This window comes from Chamaea fasciata, unplaced genomic scaffold (assembly GCF_029207755.1).
Source record: "Chamaea fasciata isolate MVZ Bird 193981 ecotype frontalis unplaced genomic scaffold, bChaFas1.0.hap1 SCAF_21, whole genome shotgun sequence".
NCBI lineage: Eukaryota > Metazoa > Chordata > Aves > Passeriformes > Sylviidae > Chamaea > Chamaea fasciata.
Window position 1 is genome coordinate 5,029,304 of NW_027094106.1, and position 23,471 is coordinate 5,052,774.

The 23,471-nt window shown below is 52.0% G+C and overlaps 1 protein-coding gene across 1 annotated transcript; it reads left to right on the forward strand.

The window, feature by feature from the left end:
- The first annotated feature begins 2,210 nt into the window (after positions 1–2,210).
- On the forward strand, positions 2,211–23,357 carry YWHAG (tyrosine 3-monooxygenase/tryptophan 5-monooxygenase activation protein gamma). The gene is made up of 2 exons (XM_066201665.1): positions 2,211–2,447; positions 19,838–23,357. Exons 1-2 carry the CDS (start codon positions 2,361–2,363, stop codon positions 20,492–20,494), a joined length of 744 nt encoding a protein of 247 aa, XP_066057762.1. The 5' UTR covers positions 2,211–2,360; the 3' UTR covers positions 20,495–23,357.
- Positions 23,358–23,471: the final 114 nt, after the last annotated feature.

Here is a 23,471-nt window from a genome sequence, read left to right on the forward strand (position 1 = left end):
TGGCAGCAATAACTGCAAAAAAATAATTTGGGAACCAAACTCCTTTAATACTGTCTTGCATTCTGCACTTTTTTACTCAAACCCTCTCCCAAAACGGGCGCTAGGGAGAAAACAACCCAGAGCCCCGCTGCAGAGCTCTCCAGAGATGACAGCGAGCCCCCTCGGGGGGATGAATGAGCCTTTATGAGGGGAGAGGAATAAACTGCCCTTGTCTGTGGGATCTCTCCTCGGGGCAGTAAACAAAGGCTGGGCACAAAGGCTGTTCTCACTCGGGAGCCACGTGCGCTGCGGGGTGTGAGGCCGGGGGTGCGGGCGAGGAGACAGCCTCTGATTTTTGTAGAGGAAATGGAGAGGGTCCGGGCGTGTTTCTGCGCCTGTTTATCAGTGCGGGGGGGATTTCTCCAGCTCTCGGAAGCTGTAAACAAAGGAGGATTTTGTGCTACACAAATCCGGGCGATGCCATTCCCTGTTATTTGCAGAGCGGTGCTAAACCCACAATAAAGACGGAGATCTTGCCCCAGAAGGGTGTTGCTCACCACCAGCAGCATTCCCAAACAAGTTTATCCCCACCCATGTGGGTGAGACTGTGGCCATGGGCTCTGGAAAGCCACAGAAGTGCCCTGAGGACACTGACATGTCCCAGTGCCACCCAGGGTTCCTGTGAGGTTTCAGGAGGAAACCACAGGGCACAGGGACTGGCAAGTGGGATGGCTGAGTCCTCTAGAGCCATCCCCACACATCCCAAACCACCTGTGTGAGGACAGTGGCTTTGGGAAGGGCCAGGGACAAGTGGCACGTGAAGGACAGTGTTCATCTGTGCATCAGCACTGCCTGGCTCTCTCCAACCAGGATAAAGTGCTTGCATTGGGATCACTCTGTTTATTAGACCCCTTTCCTTTCTCCCAGTGCCACAGCATCCCCTCAGCACCGCTTTAGGCAGAGGCTTTTTAGGAAAACGAGATCCATTAAACCCTTTCATTTCTCCCAGTGCTGTAGCCTCCTCTCAACGTCACTTTTATCCGTAGATTCTCTAGGAAAGTGGGATGTCTTAGGACTCCCAGTGGCTCTCCCCATGTAGCAGAGCCCCACACGGCTGGAGCAGATGTGTTTTCATCCCAGGGGTCAGCCATGAGTGAGTGCACTGTGTGCCCAAGGTGATCTCCAGAGGGAATGCTCTCCTCTGTGGATCAGGACCTCGGCCATGGTGGGAAAAAGGGGCCAGGGCAAAGCAGGGGCCAGGGGTTCACCCCAAGACGTGTCACCACAGCCTGGCCCAGCACTGCCACAGTGCCAGAGAGCCCAGGCACAGCAACACTGGCAGGGTCTCCACGGGGGAATGGTGCACGGGCTGTGAGCGGGACCGGGATGGGAACGGGTCTGGGTTTTGAGTGGATTAGGGTTTTCAGTGGGATCTGGTCATGAGTGGGCCTGGGCTGTGAGTGGGTTGGGGCTGTGGGTGGGTTCAGGCCGTGTGACCAGGACATGAGTGGGTCAGGGCCATGAGTAGGGCTGGTAATGAGCGGGACCATGCTTTGTGCGTGTCCAGGCTCTGAGACCAGCCTGTGGCGGGTCCAAGCTGCGAGTGACGGTGGGCTAGGAGTGGGCCTGGGCTGTGAGTGGGCACGGTGAGGCCGGGCTGCGTGCGGTGTGCGTGGGCTCTGAGCGGGCCTGGGCTATGACTGAGTCCACTCCGTGCGCGAGTGCTGCGGGTGTGCCGGGGCTGTGGGAGCGTCCACGCCCTGAGCGTGCCCATGCTGCCAACGGCTCCTGGGCCATCAGCCGGACCAGGCTGTGCGTGTGCGTGTGCGTGTGCGTGGCCTGCGGGTGCGTCCCTGCCCTGCGTGGGCCCGTGCCCGGCGCTGTCCCGCAGCTCCATCCCGAGGGCCGCCCGTCCCGCGGCGCCTCCCGGGGCTGCCCCCGCTCCCCCCGGCGCGGGCCGCGCCCTCCGCGGCCCACCCGGGCCGGGCTCCGGTGAATCAGCACAGGCGGGGCCCAGAGGGGCGAGGGGGCGGGGCCTTGGCGCGGTGCACGCCGGGAGATGTAGTCCTAGAGGGAGGCGTCGGGCTGCACGAACCCAGGACGGCTTCCGCACCCGAGGACTTCATCTCCCGTCGTGCCCCGCGGGCGGGGGGTGGGCGGGGCGGCGGGGGAGGGGCGGGGCGGGGCGGGGCGCGCGCAGGGGGGTTGTGGTGGCCCGCGGCGCGCGCACAGCACCGGGCGCAGCCGCCGCCGCCGCCTCAGCCGCAGCAGCGCCGAGACCGCCGCGCCCTCCTCGTCCTCCTCTTCCTCCTCCTTCCTCCTCCTTCCTCCTCCCGGAGCCCGCAGCCTCCTCGCCCCTCTCCCCCCCGGACCCCGCGAAGATGGTGGACCGCGAGCAGCTGGTGCAGAAGGCCCGGCTGGCCGAGCAAGCCGAGCGATACGACGACATGGCGGCCGCCATGAAGAACGTGAGTCCCGTCCCGCGGCCGTCGCGCTCCCCGCATACACACACCCACTCCTCCTCCTCCTCCTCCTCCTGCCCCGCCGGGGCCGCCCTCCCTTCGCCCTTCCCGCGTGTTCCCCGCCGTGGGTGGTGGGCTCGGCCGGGGGGGCCACGGGGTGTGAGGGCCCTGGTCTCTCGCTCTCCGACACCCCCGGCTGAGTCCCGTTCCCGCCGCTTTTCCTGATCCAGGGGTACTTTGCTTTTTCCGGACCCCCATCACCTGCCCTAGAGCCCCCCACGCATCCCTTCCCCTGCTATAGGGCCCCCACCCTGCCCCACGCATCCTGCTGGTCTGTGCTAGAGCCCCCTCCCCACATCTTTCGCCTGCTCTGGGGCTTGCATCCAGCCCCACACATCGCTCTCTCCTGCCCTAAACCCCTCACCGCATCTTCTCCCTTATTCCGGGGCCCCCACCCAGTCCCACACATCCTCCTTCCCTGCCCTAGAGCCGCCTCCCCATCCTCCCCCTGCTGTAAGCCCCCGCGCTGTGCCCCCCCCGCCCTGCTGCCCCCACCCAGCCCCACGCGTCCCCCTCCCCTGCCCTAGAGCACCCCCACATCCTCTCCCCTGCCTTAAAACACCTTGCCTCCGCAGCCCTGCAGCCCCCCCACGTCACCTTCCAGCCGCATTTCTTCTCTCCCCCCACCCCAGGGCCCCCTGCCTGCCCCACTCATCCCCTCCCGTGCCCCCCTCGCCAGAGGGGAGGGCAGAGGGGCCAGCCCGGGGGTGCGGCGCTGCCCGGGGGGATCACACCGGCTCGGGGCCCCGTGGGGCGAGGCACGGGGTGGGGGATCCGGCTTGGGGGGGTTTCGTGCACACCTCTCCCCGCTGCCGAAATATCTCGCCGTGCATCCCTTCCCACGCGTGGTCGCCGGGGCTGGTGTGTGTGTGTGTGTGTGTGTGCCCCTGACCCCAAAGATCGGCAGCCCTTTCACTGTCAAAGCTCTTATTTTTACTGCTCTTGGTTGGAGATTTATGAATTGAGTCATGTTGTATTCATTTCACGCTCTTAAAATAAAGACTCTGCATATAGCAGGCTGATCTGATTTGTGACACTGAACGCTCCCCTTCAATACTGACATTTTGACAATATAAGAAGGGAAAAAAAAACATATCTCTGATCTGATCTTGCAAACAAAGCAATCGTGGGAGGCAGGATCAAGTCATTCCAGAAGATTCTGCATTTGTCATATTGCAGAGAGGCTAGACTGGGTGGAGGGAGGGAGGGGGTGCTTTAAAGGGGAAAACTGTTCTTTATGTTTGTCTTCTTAGTCAGGTCTGAACCTTTGCTGGGAGCTGGGGTGTCCTCCCCGGCTGATGAAAAGTGAATGCCGATCTGGGAATGTCGCAGTCTGCCGTGGGTGCAGCTCTGTTTGCCCATATTGCACCATTTTGTCAATAACCTTGCATTTATCAAACAGACAAAACTGCCACAGCCCGAGCCCGGGGAGGGAGGAGATGTCTTATCAAGGAATGAAATACGGATAATCGGAACGAGATATTATCACATTAAACCAGCCGGGCTGTCCCTCTGCTGCCCTGTGGCTTTTATACCATTTTCTGATAGCGGCATCTATTCATTTTAAAGCAAAGCCTGCTGTGTGAGCAGATCCTACAGCTCATTTCCTACGGATAATACAGCCGCCGTGACAAAGCCAGCAGGGATATGCCGGGGACTCAGAGCCGTGTTGCGCTGTGATTTTCTCTTAGCCTGCTTCGCCGGGCTGGGTGCTTGAACCCCAGGTGTTGTTAAGGGCTCATATATGTGATTTTTTTCCTTGCAGCCCTTACGGGCCCTAGTGAAACAGTAACCGGGCTAACGCCTCTTATCAGCTGCCGAGTAGTTTGGCCGTAAGGAAACGATCCCCAGCGGGAGCGCTGACGCCTCCCTTCAGCAGCAGACAAAAGGCAGAGCTTTGTTCTTCCTTTTCTGCACCGCTCTGCCCCAACTCCGGCGCGGGCATGTCACAGCCGTGTCACAGCCGTGTCACAGCCGGTTCTCCCCGTCCCCGCGCGGTGCCCAGCCCCCAGCCCCGGTTGTGCGGGAGGCTGATGACCTCGCACTCATTTCCGTAGCAACGCCTAGTGATGTCATATGCCATGGTCCAAGCTGCAATGCACCCAGGCGGTAGCAGAGAGCATGCGGGCTGCGCCTAGCGAAGGTGATGCAGAGCCATCCTGCCCTCCAAACCTAGCCCTCCCCAGCACCCTGCTGAGAAATGCTGGGTGGCTCTCCTTTCAAACCTGTCGTGGCACTGATGGCTATAAAAGAGGCTCGTTTTCCTGCAGCTTCATCTCAGCCCTGTGCTTTTTGGTGGCTGCCTCACATGGGGCAGCTGGGTGGGATGTTCAGCCTCAGCCCTGTCTGCTTGGGAACCTGTGCTGAATGGCTGTGTTAAATGGTTTAAAATGGAAATGGTGTGCTGGAGTTCTTGCTGTCTGCTGATTCATCCAGTGGTGTCTGGGATGGCAATAGTTTCTGAAAAATAATATTTATATATAATAACTTCTAGCTCCTTCCTTCTTGCAAGTGCTAGCTGCCAGTGCCCCTAATTGCTACCTGCAATTACGTTGCTGCTGCAGGTGCAGCATTGCTCCTTCAGCCCCTAAAAGGGGCAGGTTTACTGGGGGGGTCTCTGAAAACACAGCAGGTGGTTCCCTCACCTACCAGAGGGAGCGGAAGGTGATGCCACACCCAGGAAGGATGCAGGGCTGGGCCCATCGATCTAGGGTGTGTCTTCGTGACCTTGGTCATGTCCCTTGTCACCTCAGCACTGTCTGGGGCTACCATCAGCCCTGTCAGGTGTTGGGGGACAGGAAAGCTCTCTTCTGCTGCCCAGGGTGGTCAGTGGTCAGACATTGGCCTTGGGCTTGCTTGCTGGAGTTTCGCTTGCCACAGTGCTGGTGTCTGGAGTGAGGTGCATTTCTGTCTGGTTCGGCTTCAGGAAGAGCTTTGCTGTCCGAGCCCACGGCAGGGCTGGGGATCGATATCCATTAGCTGGGGAGAGCGGTGCTGCTGGAGGCTTTCCGGGGGTGGGAGCCCTGCCAAGCCCCAGGCCAGCGCTGCCCAGGGAGCACAGCACGTGCCTCCACACAGACCTTTGTGTTGAGGGAATTTGCAGGTGAATGGACAAGATGATTGCAGTAACTTATTCAGGAAACAAGTCGTCTTTTAAAAGTGTGTGGGGAGAATTACTGCACTGCATCTGTGTATGGTGTTGGTGAGGGGAACACCTGACTGCTTGGCTTTGGGGGGCCCAACCTCTGCAGCAGGGCTGTGCGTTATGCAGGGACCACCAAGTGTGGGTGTGGAGGGGGGAATGTTGGAGATGCTGGAAAGCAGATGGCTGCTCCAAGCTTTAGACACCACAACTTGGTGCAGTAAATGGCCATTGTGGGTGGAGGAGGAGCGTGAGGATGGGGAATTGCAGGCCTTCCCTGGCACTGGGTGTGTGGGCTTCTCCCGTGATGGTCACCAGCTGGGCAGGTTATCATCCCCCACATCCAGTATATCAGTGCTGATAGCGAGGCTTCACACAGACAGCAGGCTCACCCTTGGAAAAAGGGGTAGTAACACAAATCCATCCTGTCTGGAGAGTCCGCAGGAGGCAGAGCAGGGATGATTAGCTGCTTTCTGCTCACAGTGTACACAGACAAAAGGGTGGTGTGGAAAGGCTTCTCCAGGAGGAGTGCTGGGCAGGCCATCTGTGATGGTGGGAGGGGAGCAAGGAGTGTGAGCTGCTGTAGTAGCACTTCCCAGGGGGGCTGGGGAAGGCTTTGGAGGAACCATTCCCAGTGCCGAGGTGGATGGTGCAGTCATTAGCTGTTGGCATCTAATGGCAGCATTGATGCTCTTGTGCAGGCGGCTTGAATGCTGCCCAGCCTTCAGACCACTGGTGGGCTGCAGTGGTGGTGGGGATTGGAGACAGCCTGACTGGTGAGCAGGGCTTCCTTCCTGGAGGTCCGTGGGGTCAGGACAGGATGGTGGCTGTCAGGAGCTCCTGTCCTTCTGACCTTGTTCACGGTGTGGGGTTGTCTCTGTGTGCCTCAGCCTTGGGACCTCGTAGCAGTAGCCCGAGTCACATCTGCACCTAAGCCACAGATAGGTAGCAATGTCCCCTGTATGCAACTGCAGTGAACACTGCTCACAGTAACAGGCAAGTCTTCAGCAGATCAAGCTCTTAAAATTTCCTCTTTGAGCTCCATGAGTTCTTTTTTAGTCCATTTAGGAAGAGTCACTGGCTTACAGGACCATGCTGGGTTTCTTAGTTGGCCAAATGAGGCAGCCAGGGTGGATTTGACCCAAAATAGCTCTTCTCGAACTAAACAAAAATGATGTTGAGACTGTGATGGAGGATTTAGCAGTTGAATTATACCTGGGGACATAGGAACAGTAAAACTTGGGCAAAGGTTCGCCATGAACTCCTGGATTATTTTGGCTTATCCAGTAAATCTCTTGGATGATGTCTAACCATGAAAGTGCAAAAAGATTGGTCTTGATTTATTAATTTTTTCCAACCACCTTTATTTGCTGCTTCTTGTGTAAAGATGTGACTGGCTCACAGGAGATTCAATTGTTTTAGTACACCAAATGAGCTTCATAATGGCAGTGGATAAGCCCTGTCTGCCCCAGCTGTTGTTCACAACTTGATCCCAAAGTTGCTGTCTGGAATAAACTCTTTGGACACTGATGATGTGTACTTGGGCTTGCTGGAATACTCAAGAACAGCAGTTTAGGGACAACCGCAGACCTTCAGCTCCAGAAATGATTTGTGGGCTGAAAACTCCAGCATCTAGGGGCATATACACTGTTCTTGGCAAGTGGATGATGTCTTTGTTATCCTCTTAGTGGTTCTCATAGATGTTCTGGATGGTGCTATCAAGAGGGTTATCCACATAACTGTGGTATATCCCTCTGCCTCCTGCAGCTGGGATTTGAGTTCTGATCAGGGAGATGAAAAATGTGGTTCTTCCTCAGCTTCTACAGCTGGTAGAATTAAGATTTTCCTTAATTTGAGGATCCCCACCATACTTTTTCCTCTTCTTCATGAGTATTACTGAGCCACTTTTCTTGTGCCTGGCCCAGTAGTATTAGTGCTGCTCAGGGCATGCTCAGCTTGGCTTTCCAAGTTGGAATAAGCAGCCTCAGCTTTGCTAAACTTAAGATCAGGGAGGTGGAGTAAAAGTGACCTCATGGTCCCCATTAGCCTAAGGGGCACCCTGGGTTTTCTTCCCAGGCTGGTGAGTGACCCCAAGGTCACAATTGTAAGGACAAGGATTTTTCAGAGCCTGATATTTCTACTACCTCTGCAGGCTTGTAGCTGGGAATTGGGTCTACTAGCTGTTGCTCCTGAGGACAGAAGGAGGAATGTGGCTCAGGGTGCAGCTGATGGAGCAGGGGCTGGGGAGGAGAGTGGCAGCCATGGCCTGACATCTGGAGAAACCTCCATGGATGGTGACACAGCTGGCAGGGCCTAATGCACCAGCTCTATGACTGAACTCTTGAGCTTCTGTTTGGAGCAGCTTCATGCCAAGTAAACCATGCACAGAAGTTGTGTGCAAGGGTTACCTCTTTAGGAAAAATAAAGAATCCAAGCTTTTGTGTGTCCCCAACTGCTGGAGCTTGAGTAATCAGCTGCTTTTTGGGAGGTGGCTTTGTCTGAGCTCAGACGTGTCCTTGGATGTGGAGCACTGCTGAACTTGTTGGTGCTGCTTTTTCCTTGGCAGAGGTGAGTGGTGTGCTGGGAGCTCAATTCCAGTCTGGCAGGGAAGAGCCACGAGGACTGTCAGACTAGTTCAGACCAGAGCTGGCTGCTCAGTGTCCCAGCCAAACACCAGGCTGTTCAGAGGCAGGTTCAGGGAAAGAGGCATTGGAAAATGCCTCCAGTCTAACCTGAGGGAGCCTTTCCTCAGGTGGGTCAATGCCTGAGGCATTTAGGACTCTGCCTTGTGCTTTTCTGCTCTGCTCAGCCTCCTGAGCTGTCAGTGAATGCACATTAGAATAACTGCAGTACAAAGCACAGTGGGACAGGATTTGCCTGGCTTCCCAAGCGTTTCTTCATTGACAGTCTTGATGGAATCCAGGCATCATCTTCCACCTCACCGTGGCAAAGCTGTGATGCAGGGCTGAGGTTATCTCTGCGTAGCTGCTGCACCCTTGATACTTCCAGGGGTTCTTCTATGCTTCGGTGCTCTGCAGCTCGTGACAGATCCTTCCAAAGCTGACACTGTGAGGAGTATTTTTGTGCTAACTGGTTTGGAGCCAGCTTAGACCTTCTTTTCTTTGCTGGTCAGGTCTTTGTCTTTTCCTTCTGGAAAGCTGGAAGCCTTCAACAACTTCTGCTCTTTACTGGAAAGATAACTAACCTAACTGGTCCTTAGGTGAAGTCTTGCTCCCCAGTGTTAGGTCACGTGACTGCAGAGAAATGGCGACTGCCATTTCTGGAAAATGGCAACTGCCTTGCCTGGGAAGCAAGAACTGAGTGAAAACATAAGTAATGACTTGATTTGACTAGTGATGGTCACTGCTGGGCAGCAATAGCCTGGAAACCAGCTGAAACAAGGGGAAGTAGCTGTGGATTGGTCACTGTGCTGCATTTTGGGTGGTTTTGTCTTTCGGCCTCTGAAACTTTCGGCTTGACTTGAAGAAGCTGTCTAGATAAATGGTGGTGGCCAGTTTTATGCTGGTGGCATTGACATAAAATGTTCTGCCATGGCTGCTGGCTGCCAGGCTCTGCCTGTGTTCTTGTCAGTGCAGCTTTCAGTCATTGAAGGTGGGGGAACTCTCCTTGCCCCATAGAAATGAAATGGCTTTGTGGGAATATTTTCCCCTGGCTGCTTGATCTAATGAGCAAAGTTCTTCCTCCCAGCCTAAAGTGAAGAAAAATGGGGACAAATTTACTTTCATTCTGTTGTTTAAATTTATCTCTTTTTTTAAGTAAGAGGCCTGACTTTTCTCCAGAATCCAGATGTCAAGATGTGGGATTCCCACCCCTGACTCTGGGTGGGGAGCGTGCCTGTGGGAGGAGCTCAGCAGTGGGATGGCGTTGTCCATCTTTTCTGAGTGCACAGTGACAGTGAGGCTGAGCTGCTGCATCTTTCTGGTCCTGGGGGCTGGAGCCCTGGGAGCTGCTGGGGCTGGTAAATCGTAAGGGTTGATCTTCACCCAGGAGTCTCATGCTGGTTGCACTGCTGGTTATCTTGGTATAGTCTGGAAGAGCTCAGACATGGTAAAATCTGGAAAATGGAGCTGAAATGATGAGGCAGCAGTTCTTGGGCTGCAGGAAACACTGGCAAGACGGTCTCTCAAAAGCAAAGCCTTCGTGTAGCAGGCAAAACAAAAGCCTTTGTCTGCCTATTTAAGGGCAAACTTCCCCCGGTTTCAGGTTTTTCTGTGCTAACCCAGATTTAGTCACATCTCAGACGTGACCTAGTACATGCTCAATTAGATATCAAATAAACCTGATTTTTGGCCCCAAGCTAGTGATCTAGTGACCAGGGGCAGTGCATTAGTTAATTGCAGTAGGAGAGTAGAGTACATGTCACTGATGATGGCGTGAGATTCCCTTAAAGTGATCCCCAGATTAGGGATTAGAGTACTTAATGTTTTTCTTCTATAAAGGAGATGCTGGAATTGAGTCCGTCTATGGGAGTTTGAGGCAGCTGCGCTTGGACGAGCGCAACTCTGCAGGGATTCCAAGTGCAAACCATTCCTTAATTGTTTGCAAATTCCCTCTGATCTCTGCTGGATGGGTTGGCTTGCTTGGGATGTGTCTTTGCTTACGTACCAAGCAAAGCTACTTGGCATGTCAGTGTGCTGCTGACTCCTCTCTAAGATGGTTTCAGCAAGGCTCTAGGAAAACAGCAGCGAGAAGTCTCAGCTCCAGTGCTAACGAGGCTGCTGATGGACATGTTGTTTGGACAGTTGTGGTGCTCAGCAGCACAAAGTTTATTAATAGTAGGTGGAGAAGCTGTTGCTGTGCCATGTGCTAACAGACACGCTCAGCAATTGCTGTGGGAGATCTCAACTTGTAAAAGGCTAATGCTTAGTGTTCAGCAGTGAATGAGAGCTTGGGGGAGATTAACAGCCTTTGATTTACACCCAGCTGGGGCAGGCGTTGAGCTTTGCCTGTTTATGCTGTTGGCCTTTGTTACATGGGATGAATATTTCATTACCTCCAAGTTGGGAGCTTGGCTTCTTGCATTTGGTGGTGTCAAGATGATGTCAGAACCTGAGGGGTTCTGTCACCTGTGATGAACTGAGATCAAATCTGTGGTGGGAGTCCCTTGGACTTGAGAAAAGGCTGGGAGGAGATGGCTGGAGCCAGGCAAGGGGAGTTAAACAGTTGGATCTAGGATAGTAAAAGTGACCCTCCTTGTAATTTAAATTTGGTTGCAGTGCTCCAGGAAGCTGCCAGAGCAAAAACTTGACTTTCTTCTGTTCTGCAAGTTCATTTAAGAAGTTAAATAAAATTGCTTTGCTAGAGGTGTGTAAGATTAAACCTGAAATCCCCAAACCAGTGGGAGGGTAAAGCACATCTTGAGGGATAATCACCTTACCTACTGATGCAGAAATTGAACCTATCGTGGAGCTAGCATGCAGGAATCCATCTGGGTGTTCTGGAAGTCTCTTGCTTAATCTGGTAAAACATGTTTGAGACACCAAGGAACTGCTGGATCTGCAGACCAGGAGACCTAGGGCAAAAATCTCATGAGGTGCTTTTTTTTTCATATTTCCACAATCATACCTTGATGTGCAACAACCAGGTGTTTCCAAAGTGTTTGGGGGAGTGACGTGGAGCAGCTAAAAACATGCATGCTCACTGCAGGGAGTTTTGTATGGCTGCAGCTTCTCCCATTTCACCCTTTGGAGCAGCAGCTTGCAGCTGCCATGGCAGCAGTGGCTCTGCTGTGCCGAAGGAAGCCGTGCCAGCAGGAAGGAATGGCCCAGTTCATCCTGCTCCAGCAGACCTGGGAACAGGCTCTCCCAGCAACCAGATCTTCTCTGAGCCTTGGGGTGGCCTGCCCATGGCACATCGTGTCTTCTCTCTCCACTTGGCTCAGCTAGGTAGAGGTCATGGGCACAGGCGTTTTTTTGAGCCCCTGATTAAGGACAAGCTCTGGCACTTGATGCTCTGGGGAGGATTTGATGATCTGGTGGCAGGATTCTTACTGCCCGGTAGTGGGGCTGGAGGTGAGCAGGAAAGCACGGAGATCTGAGCCAGATTAGTACCCTTGGAAGCTGTGAGGTAAATCTTTAAGCAGCTAATGCTCCCAGCAGCACTAAACACCCTCCCCACATGAAACTTGGTGCATTTATCTAGAGAGTTCCCTGAAATCTGCCTAGCTTGAGTTTGTTTTACCGTGAATTGGAAAGAAAAAAAAATAGTCTTCCGCTGCGTAGATCAAGTCTTAAGACTGTAAAAGTGTCCAGTGGCCATCCTGTGGATGGCTGCTTCAAAAGCCTATGAGTAGATGGAATCTTCTGAGGAATTAGGCTTAAACAGAAATTTAAAAACCTCCAAATCTTTAAACTTGGACAGAAATGGTTCTGAGGAAAGAGCTGCAGTTACTCTTGAAGAGCTCTTCAGCTCTCACCTGGAAAAGCTTAATGCAGCCCAGAAGAGCCTATAGCAACCACGAATTGTCATTCTCCTTCCGAAAGGATCAGCAGATCAACTCTGAGCTGAAACTTGCTGTGAGCTCCAGGGGTACATCTGAGCTCTCACAGCAGTGGCACGCTCTGGCACTGCTCTTCCACGTGCTTAGCAGGGAGCTTGGAGAGCAGGCCTGTCAGCAGGGAACAGAGCGGATAATCCGAGGCAGGAGAGCTCCCCAAGCTGTTGGGTGATGGAGAAGGGTGGTGGTGATCCTGGGCTGCTGCTGAGGCACTCACAGAACACAGCAGTGGGCAGATGATGCTGCCAGCCTGCCATATCCTGGGGAAGGAATAGCTTGGCATCCCTTCTGTTGCTTTGTCGTTAGCAGGCAAAGGTGCTGGTATCCCATCTGCCAGGGACGGTGTGATGAGCCCTGAGTGACAGTCCCCTGAAATGCTGGGACTGATGTGGTTGGACTTGCTGCTCTCTCCATCTGCTGGCTGGAAGGCACTAAGCCAACAGAGGTTGATCATTTTCCCCAAGAGTTTTTAATAAATAAGAGGCAGGTAGTGGCAGCAGGGTGCTGAAACAAGTTGTCCTACAGCCAGTTTTCATCTTGGTTAATAGCCTGTCAGTAAGGCTAATGGGAATCAGGGTGTTAATAAGGAAAACAAGAAAACTTGAACATAATTCCTTCCTGGCTTCAAAAGCACATCCTGGTTAGAGGAGCAGCTCCCTGTGACAGGACTGTGCAATGCTAACTCAGAAATGATTTTAGCTCCTTGAACATTTGTTTGTAGAGCACTTGAACATACACAAAACTGGGAGGCCAGGGTTTTTCCTTTCATTTGGTTATTGGGATATGTCTAGGCTGCTCTCTGTCCACAATAGCCATGGCAGGCAGATGCTCCCTCGTGTTTGCCTTATCTCAAGCTGCAGAAGTCAGGGACACAAATCAATGGCACCCAGGTGTTCTGTAGTGGAAAAAAACCCCAGAGTCGTTAGACCAAGTGCTGGGACTGCAGTGCTGCAGATAAGGGCTGGTACACAAAATGCTGCTGCCAGACACTGAATGGAGCAGCTCAGGGCTCTGCTGCTCTTACTGGTTTCCTCACCTTGGCTCCCTTCAACCTTTCATGTGCAAGAATGACCCAAGTAGCTGAAATTTTCTTTTTCTCTAACTGACACCCATGATGGCCACACTGAAACTGGAGAAGAAGGTCTGCAGGCTCCAAGGACTGATCAAACCTGAATGCACTGCGATCACATGTAGTTATTAAGCTACAAAGGCCAATGAAATAAATGAGCTCTTGGTTTCCACATCTCCCAGTTTTGAAGACTTTGTCTTGGGTGGTTCAAAGTTGCCTTAAGTAATAAAGGCTGCAGAGTGGGATGAAAGCTGCTGTTAAGTGTAGGAACATGCAGAAATCCTAATTGGTGTCTGGAGTGCCTTAGCAGCCTCTGAGATGCAGTTGGGCTACAAGCAATAAACAGTTCTCTGCAGACACTGGTCCTTGAGGCACTGGGAGCAACTTGAAATGTAATGGCATAATCATCCCACGTGCCCTCAGCTGCTGTCCTGTGATGTGAACTGGCCCTGCCAGCTTAGAGAATGGGAACTAGCAGGTGATTATTCATACTGAAACAGGCAAAGGAGAAGGCAGTGGGGAACTTGTGTCTGCCCACAGCCTGCACGTGCTTTTTTTTTGGTCTTGTCTGGGATGAGAGGAAGGGCTTGACCTACAGCCCAAAACCCCCCTGGCCACGCTGAGTTAAAACATGAGCAGAGGACGGCGGAAGGGGTCAGCAAGCAGAGAAGCAGTTATGGTGTGACTTCTACTTTGGAAGTGTGACATGGGGGCGAAGGCAAGGCAACAGGGAAAAGAACCCAAACCAATCTGGTAACATTTTAGATTTAGGTCTGGTTTAACACACGCCTACTTCGCCAAAGTAGGACAGTGCTTAAGAAAAGCATTTTTCCGATGCTGCGATGGAGTTGTAGGACAGCTCGCTCTGGTGCTTGGGGAGAAGCTGTTCTGGGTGAGGTTGTGTTGCATCGAGTCGTGACTCTCACCAGGCTGCTGGGTCATGGTGACAATTTCATGTGCTTGAGGGCAGCCATTTCTTCAAGTTAGGGCGAGCTGGGGACAGAAAAAACACAGCAGTCTGTCAGTCATGACCTTCCAAAATGACAGCACTTGGACTGCTGAAGGTGGACTTGTCACAGAATCATTAAGGTTGGAAAAGACCTTTAAGGTTACAGAGCCTAACCTTTAAGCAGTCACCGCCTTGTCAGCCAGACCAGAGCACTTAGTGCCATGTCCAGTCCTGTCTTGGATACTTCCAGGGGTGGGGACTCCACCAACTCCCTGGGCAGCCCCTTCTGATGCATGGCAACCCTTTCTGTGAAGAAATTCTTCCTGATGTCCAGCCTGAACCTCCCCTGGCACAGACTAAAGCTGTGTCCTTTCGTCCCTGCACATGGGTGGTGGAGTCCCAGCATGAGACAGCAGCTGGGGATGGGGAGGAAGGTGACATGTCTGCAGGTACTGTGACCTTTTTCAGTTGCTTGAGCCTGGCAGGGTTGTGTGCTGGTTGCTCCCCTTGCCAGTGGCTACAGACCAAGAAGGAATTTCAGTGGTTGGACTTGGTCAGAACATTGTTTCAAAAGCACATTTGCCTTTCAAAAAATCAAACAGAGAAGTGGACCTTCAGGCCAGAGCTCAGACTAAGGAGCTACATGTGAAGGAAAACAAGGTTCTTGCTAGGGTTTGTGTGGAGAGATAACAAACTTAATTACATGGTGCAGGAGCTTTAGATAGAACAGGAAGCACAAGTGCTGAAGGGGAGATGGATGTTGTGTATCCTGGTGGGAGAGGAGCTCTGGGGATCTTTAAAAGCTGTTCTCAGTGAACAGTTTGAAGTTCTCATGGCTGTGTCTGTCTCTCCAGGAAAGCTTTGCTCATTTGTAGCTGTCTGATGTCTTGAAGGACTCAGATTCTCTTTTAGGCAATGAGAAGAGCAAGTGTTGATGTTTATAACATGGGTTAAACTGTCAGATGTTGATGGTATTCCCCAGGGAAGGATCGATCTCTGGGTCGTCTCAGCTTGCCAGTGCTGTCTGCTTTAAGATAAGACATCAAAGCCAGGCAGAGGCTGTAAATGGGTGGGCACTTAATTATCAAACTAAGTGAAAAGTGTGCAAGGTAAAACAGGTAGAACTAAGTCCTGTGATGGATCTTCACTGCTGTCACTGAACAGACCTCAAAACCAGTCATTTCCTGATGTATCCTCAGACCTACTCATGCGAGGTGAGACATGGAGGATGGAATAAGCCCCTAACCAACCTAACTTCTTGTTCCCTGCGAGCAAACCTTCCCAGTGGGTCTCACCAAAGCCTGTTAATCAGGATACATCCAGAAAGAATGTGCTGTAGAACCAACCCTTGGGCTTTTGGAGTTTACATACCTTGACATGAGGGGCAGGTAAAATTTTACTTGCTCCCTGGCTTTTCCTCATGAGGCTGAACCTTGCCTGGCTGCAATGTGATCCTCGGGCATGCCAGGAGCCTGCCAGGTTTTGGGCATGGTGCTGAGTCAGAGCTCCAGCTGTAGCGGAGAAATCAGAAAAACCGTCTCAGAGATGGTGCCACCTCTGCAGTGCTTCCCTGCAAATCAGAGGGCTTGGATTTGTACAAACCGCTGGTCTCCCAAGCAGTATAAACCCTAAACTTCCAGTAATTTCTGTCCAGTGGGAACTCACAGAGTTTCCCCATGGCTTCAGGGCACTTGAGTCTTAGTGGTGCAGACACTGTGCCACCAGAGAACTGGTGAGACTGGAACTGGCAGTGGCCTCCAGCTTGGTGGTGGAACGTGCCTCCCAGCCAGAGCCTGGCAGCACGGACTGCTCCATGCCAAGCTCCCTGCCTGGGTGTCCTTGTGCAGTCTGCTCCTGGCAGGTGTGTTCTCTCTCTCCTTTTTTTTTTTTTTTTCTTTTTTTTTTTTTTTTTTTGTCCCCAGAATAACTAAAAGACTTTATCAAGTTTCCACCATGTGGATCAGCTCCTTGTCCTTGGCTGTTTATGCCACATCCAGGACTTGACACCATTTCACCATTTCATGCATCTCCTGCCCCTTTCCCCAGTCTCCATGGGCACAAGAATGAGATGAGGCTGGACAGTTACTGAGATGTGCAGAGCAAATTCTGCTCTTCTCTGCTGGCAGCCAGGGAGGTAAAACTCCAAACTGACTGAGCTTCCCAAAAAGCAGGTAGACTCCAGCCAGGGCCTGATGGCTTTGTGCTCCTGCCAAGCCCTCCTAATGCCAAATAAAGATTTTCTTTTGGTTATTTGTAGTCTCTCACTCTATGTTACAGTGCTGGAAATGGCATCAGGGGACCTGATCTGGGCACAGCTCTTCTTTGGGGAGGTGAGACCCCTTCAGGGTCTGAGTTAGGAAGAGGGAAGGTTCTGCCCTTCCATAATATGACTGCTGCAGTGTGATCCAGGCCTGATGCAGGATATTGCCTTATTTGATATTATATCAGAGGCATTCAGTGCAGTGCTACAAACTCAGTATACCAGAACCTGCTATTCAGCCTGTGATTGAACTCACTTTGTTTCGGTATCCTGCAGTGCAAGAAAAAAAAAAATCAACATTTGTTTGGCCAGCACAGGCTACAGAGAAGACACAGTCCCACATGCATGTGACAGGCTGGTGCAGAGGTGTTGGAGTGGTTTCTGCTGGAGATGGGCATTGCTGTGGAAAGAGCGGAGTGACGGTGACTGCACAGTCTGCAGTGTGGAGGGGGCTGTGGCAGGAAATGCCAGCACAGGCAAGTTGGGCAGCAGGCAGCTCTGGGCAGACTGAGGGCAGGGGTGTCCTCAAAGGCAGCTGAGCCTGGGATACATCTTTTCCACCTTTTTCTGACTCTGATGAAGCAGCTCAGTGTACCCTGCTGTCTGATACCTTGCATTTTCTTCCTGCTGGGAATGCAAGAGCCAGATGGTTTTCTGTTCTTCCTCCCTCAGCTCAATTGTGAACCGAAATGTGTGGGACTACATCCTCTTCCCTCTCCTGGTGCTGAGGGCTGTGGTCCTTGTCCCCACCCATATCACATCTTAGCCATGCCTCTGCAGTGCTCCTTCCTGGGAGTCTGGGTCCTGCTAGAAAGCAGTGACATGGTTAACAAGGCTCCCTTCCTGCTTTTATAAGTTCCCTGTGAGCTCCCTGGGGGAATCTGCTGTCTCCACAGGTGTACCTTCCATCTGTCAGCCAGTTTGTTGAAAGGATTTTGACAGGCAACTTTCCTCCGTAATCCTTAATAGCTTTGAATTTAAAATGTTTATGGCAAAGCTAATCCCACGAAACTCCCTGTAGTTTTAATAAATCTGTCCTCCAGCAAGACTCTTCTGGTGAGAGGAGGTAAATCTACTTTCTGCAGTGATAAGTATCTGCAGACGTGGCTGTGGGGCACCTGCTTGTTCCTCACTTCAAAACTGGTGTCTCTTCTTAGGGAGCACCTTGCTAAAAGCAAAATTTCATGTGGTGATCAATCTCCACACCCCCTGTCAGGACAGAAAACTCTTGGAATCAGTGAGTCTCTTGTATGGCTGTTGGTGTTGGACACTCCATTTACAGCTGGAAGATAATAGGCTGGGATTTTTGGATGTTTCTAGTTTCAAATCCCTCACTCAAAACAGGGCAGCTTAGGTGGGACAAGTCCTCAGGTAACCTGATGGAGTCCTTAGTATCGCTGAGGACGGACAACCCATAAGCTCTGGGGCAGGGAGACACCTTGGTTGTGCTCCCAAAGACATCTTCAACTCACAGAATCATTACTGTGTGTTTGTGCAGGTGTCACTGAGAGGGAAGAATGAAGGGAGACATTGTGTAAAACTGCAGAGTAGAGACCTCAGTGCCCCGGGCAGGCTGGAGGCAGCGTACGAGTGTCTCGTCACGGGTATTTGGGCACGTTGTGGTTGGGCCTTGCTGCAGGAAGCAGGATATCACAGGGATCCAGGGCCCTGTGGTTAAACAGTCACCGTTGTCCTGGCTAGGAGAGTGGTGTGAGGGTTGGCCTGGCACTGGGAGCTGCTGGATGGCCCGGGCAGCTCTGCCCTGCTTACCTTGGGCGGGAGCACTGGGAGCTGCCCTGGCATCCTGCTCTGTGCTCTTTGTCCTGTGCCGCTGGCGGCTGCTGATAGTCCCAGGAGATCCTGCCCTCATTAATGTGACACCCATTTATTTCCCTGCTCCCTTGGCTGGCTCTTACCCTGGAGCAGAAGCAGTTGTGCTGGTTTGCACAGGAAGACCCTCTTCTGTGTGGAAAAAGGTGTCTGCTGTTCTCTGCCAGGCTCTAGAGCATCCTGTGCAGCAGCACATCCACACAGCAGCGGGGTGGGAGTGGAGGGTCTGCTTGCTGCCTCTGCCTTGAGGGATAGGACTAGAGAGGGTCTGATCAGAGACTCTGCTTGCTGTGGGGGAAACAGGTTTAGCTGTAGCCTGGTTTTGGGAGGAGACATTAGCCAGAGCATGGCTGAAGAGCTGCGGGAGGAGTGGATGTGCTGGAATGTACAGGTCAATATGGTGTGAGCAGCTGTGAGTCATTCCAGGCCATTCAAATGAGGTCCTGGGCTGGGCCTTTGGCCTCCTGATCCCCACCATAAATATGGTTATCTGGGCCCAGAGCAAACCTTGTCCTTACAGATCCTTGTGAAAGTGACTCAGTGTTTGCAGAAGCCTTTCATATCCAAACCATTACCTAATCCTTTACAACCGTGAGGTGGCTCACAGGTTCCTGCTCTGCTGGCCTGATTCCTGGGTGACTGTGCCCAGGGTGTGGATGTGGGGTGGGGGCGTGTCCTGGGGAAAAGGGGACAGTGGCCATGCCAGGCTTGAAGTGCCACTTGGCAGCTGTAACTGCCCCAGGGGAGCGGCCGTGTGCAGCTGCCTCGTGGTGTCCTGACTGCTCCAAGGGCTTCTCCTGCCCCTGGAGGTGGGAAACTGGTGCAGTCTTGGCCAGAGGTGCTTCTGGGGCGGCTCCACCCAGCAGTGGTGTTGTGGGAGCTGGAATGGGATTATTGGGATACCAAGTGATGTTTCCCAAATTAGGGAAGCTCTGTGCTTGTCAACTCCGTAATCCCTGTGTGTTTTTTGTGGTGCATGAGGCAGGTGACACTGTTAACCTCAGTGAGGAAAGTCCAGTGTGGGGGATTTCCCCTGCACCATGTGAGCTTCTCGGTCCTCATCTGTGCAGGTGCCTGAAGCAGTTATAATTGTACCATCTCAGAGATTCTTTGTGTGTCTCTGAAGTGCCCCGTGCTCGTGGGAAGCCGAAAAGATGAACACCCTGTAGCTCTGGTGGTGTTAATCCATGCAGGTAGCTCATAACCCTGGACCACCTCCTCCCTCTTGCTTTGACTGTCTCTCTCTCCTGCATCCCCAAGCCCAACTCTCACCCTACAGGTGAAAGGCATCTCTTTCCTAGAAGATTTTTCTCGTTCTGGAAGAGCTGATCTCTAAAATAAAACCCAACCCCTGCTCCTTTTGTTGTGGGTCTGGACCACAGCATGATTTCCCAGCTGGCTCCTGCTGGGATGGGAGCAGAGACAGAGCTGGATGACAGAGCAGGAGCCGACTTCCTCCTCCTGCCTCTCTCCAGAGATGCCCAGGAACACCCAAAGGTGTGGTGAGAATATCAAACGGCTGGGGCTTAACCCAGATGTCTCTTTTCTCTCCCCCCTGTCTCCACGCAGGTGACGGAGCTGAACGAGCCCCTGTCCAACGAAGAGAGGAACCTGCTTTCCGTGGCCTACAAGAACGTGGTGGGGGCGCGGCGCTCGTCCTGGCGGGTCATCAGCAGCATCGAGCAGAAGACCTCTGCCGACGGCAACGAGAAGAAGATCGAGATGGTCCGTGCCTACCGCGAGAAGATCGAGAAGGAGTTGGAAGCGGTGTGCCAGGATGTGCTGAGCCTGCTGGACAACTACCTGATCAAGAACTGCAGCGAGACGCAGTACGAGAGCAAAGTCTTCTACCTGAAGATGAAAGGGGACTATTACCGCTACCTGGCCGAGGTGGCCACCGGGGAGAAGAGGGCGACCGTGGTGGAGTCTTCGGAGAAGGCCTATAGCGAAGCCCATGAGATCAGCAAGGAGCACATGCAGCCCACCCACCCCATCCGGCTGGGGCTGGCGCTTAACTACTCGGTTTTCTACTACGAGATCCAGAACGCGCCGGAGCAGGCCTGCCACCTGGCCAAGACGGCCTTCGACGACGCCATTGCCGAGCTGGACACCCTCAACGAGGACTCCTACAAGGACTCAACGCTCATCATGCAGCTCCTCCGCGACAACCTAACGCTCTGGACGAGCGATCAGCAAGACGACGACGGCGGAGAAGGCAACAACTAGACCCCCCCGATGGACTGGCAGCCGCACGCTGATGCTAACTACTGCAGTCTTTATTTTTTTCCCACGAGTGGGGGGGGGTCCGGGGTGGGGGAGGGAAAGGGAGGGGACACCTTCCCCAGGGAGGCCCCCCACAACCTGTCTTTGATTGCCTCGTTGACATTTTTGCCAAAACACCACTAGTGGAAGTCAGGCTGGCTGTGCTGGTATGGAATAGCAGCCTCACTGGCATATGGACTGTTCTGTAGATTATTAATACAAGTGGAGCTGTCTTTAATTTAACTTTATTGCTAGAAATAAAAAAAAAGGGTTTTAAGACGAATTTGCGTGGATGGAATGGCCCTCGTTTTTAAGGAAAGCAACGCAAAAACATTCAAAAAAAAAAAGAAAAAAAAAAAAAGAAGGGAGTTCTGTGGTTCCAGTAAGGCTTCGAGCGTTTGTTTCCGCAGCCCAGGTGCCGTGTGCCCGCACCACGTCGCGGGGCCTCTCTCTGCAGCTCTCTGCCTGCCAGGGCGCAGCTGCAAATCCCCAAATTGAGAAGGAATTAAAAAATAAAACCAACAAAACTAAAGAATTTGGGGCTCTCAAAGCCCTGGGATTTAGGCCATCCAATCTTTTTTTTTCTTTTTTTTTTTTTTCCTGGTTTGTTTTTTTTTTTTTTCTTGGTTGAGATATTTATTAGGGTAGCTTACAGTATTAACAGTAAATTGCAGTTTACAGTATTTCTACATTACAGCCATATGACATCAAGCCTTTGATTGTCTGTTTTTCTTTCTTTTGCTAGTTCTTTTGGCTTGCCTTCCTGAGCAGTCCTCGCCTGTGGACTGGCTTTAGCTATTCTGTGTCGCCCAAGGCAAGAAGACCGCCCGCCCGAGGAACATCAAAGCTGCTCTAGTTTTTTGGTCAACAGCTTAACAGGTGCTTGGCTAGCGGCTGTTTCAACTATTTTAAGTCCACAGCAAAAGGTTTAAGAACTTAATTAGACAAAGGGGGAAGTGTTTAAACTTAAAAATGCCACTTAAATAAAAAACAATAAAAAAAAATTAAAAAAAAAGAGCATTCAGGTCTGTATGTCATGTACTGTGTTTGGTATTTCAAAAGACCATCCTGATTTAAGGTGCCACAGCTGCTTCCTCAGGGATTGCACTGCCATTTCACTCTGCCTGACTTTCTCCCACTGTACCATGAGGTTTGTCAGCAGATCTCCGGCACCCAGGGCTCCCTTGTTTGTCACCAGGGAAGCCGGGTGTATTTTCCTTTCTCCTGGGGAAGCTTGTGGTGTAATGAGTGAACTTCAGGAGCTTAGACACTAATTTGGTAGAGAAATTCCTCAAGGGAAGAGCTACAATCATAGACATTTCTATCCACCATCGGGAGCCCAGGAACTTAGTTCTCTTCTTAGCAAAATCTTTTCTGAGTCTGTCTGATCTAGCCGGGGGTGGGAGTCGGGGCATCTGAGTTGCTTAGCAGGTAGTACTTACCCCATTTTGAGTAAATTTAGCTTTAATTTTGATTTTTTTTTTTCCCATGGTTGTTGGAGGTTCACTGCTGTTCTCTGGCTCGCGGAGTGCTGCGCCCTGCAGCGCTTCCCCCCCAGCGCTGCGCACTGACGAGAAACCGCGCTCGTGCTTTAATTCCTTATTGCGATGCTGCCGCTGATTTTGGAACCAGGCTTCCCCCGTCCCTTGCCAGAGCCGGCCCGACACGGGGCGTGGTGAGGCACACACGGCACCGCCGCTCCCGCGGGGGGACGGACACGGCTCCGGCCCCTCCCCGCTGCCCGGGAGCGCCTCAGCCCCGGCCCTGCCCCGCCTGGGCTTGCTTTGGCCCGGGGTTCCTTCCCCGTGCTCCGAGTCTCCCGCAGGGAATTCGGGGCTCAGCATCCCGCGGCGAGGGCTGTGCGGTGCCGCTGCGTGCCGGGACCGGGAGATGCTTTAGGCTTCTGACCTCCCCCTCTCTCATTGAGCCCCGTGTCCCGTGAGTAGTGTTGTCCCAGCTGTATAATTTGGAAGTGATTTACTGGAATTACAAAACTCATCTTCTCTTTCTTTTTTTTTCTTTTCTTTTTTTTTTTTTTCTCCAAATAATTACTACTCTTTTTGGCTTTTTGCTCTGGCTGCTTTAGGAAACTTACGCAGGAGAGATGGCACAAGAGGGCTAAAAACGGAGTGGGGGTCAGAGACTTGATTTTTAAGCAGCTTGAATGGTTTCTTTCATTTTTTAAGAGATGCACTTGCCTATGATACTGTCTCTCCAGTGAAATGATTACTGCTCCATTACTCTATTGATACAATATTGTGCATGCTAGTGTCGTATTTCTATACAGTAGCTTGAAATTTATTAACTTATACTGTAGATGTTATGTATTCCTATGACAAAATAGTCTTCAAAATTTTTTTAAAGTTTTTTAATTTATTTTTCTTTCCTTTTTTTTTTCGGGGGTAAAGTTTGCTCTACCAAATAGTGATCGTAACAAACTGATCTGTTATGGATGTTGCTATAGTGACATGCAATTATATATGATTTTGTTTTTAAAAAGGAAAAAAAAAAAAGCAAAAGAAAACACCAGTGTTAGCTTAATCTTAATGTCTGGTGTTCGTCATGGTGAAATTATAACTATTACAGTGTAGGAGAACAATGACTGTGTTCTTTGAATGAGCCTTTGTTTGTGCTTTTTGTCATGTTATGCAGTGAACTATTTTTAAGGTCTAATCAGTGATTATTTTTCCAACTCCGTGTTTCTGTAAGGAATTATTTCACACACGGACCATTCTTAGCAGTTTTTCCTCAGTGATGGAATATCATGAATGTGAGTCATTATGTAGCCGTCGTACATTGAGCAAATAAACTTACAGATCTGACGTCAGCGCTGCTTAGTTGTTATCGCCTGTCTCGACTTTCTGGGGGGCTCCGTGGGACGGGGGGGGGCTCGGGATCTGCTCCTGGGGCCACCTCCCCTCCGCTGCTGCTGAGGATCCGC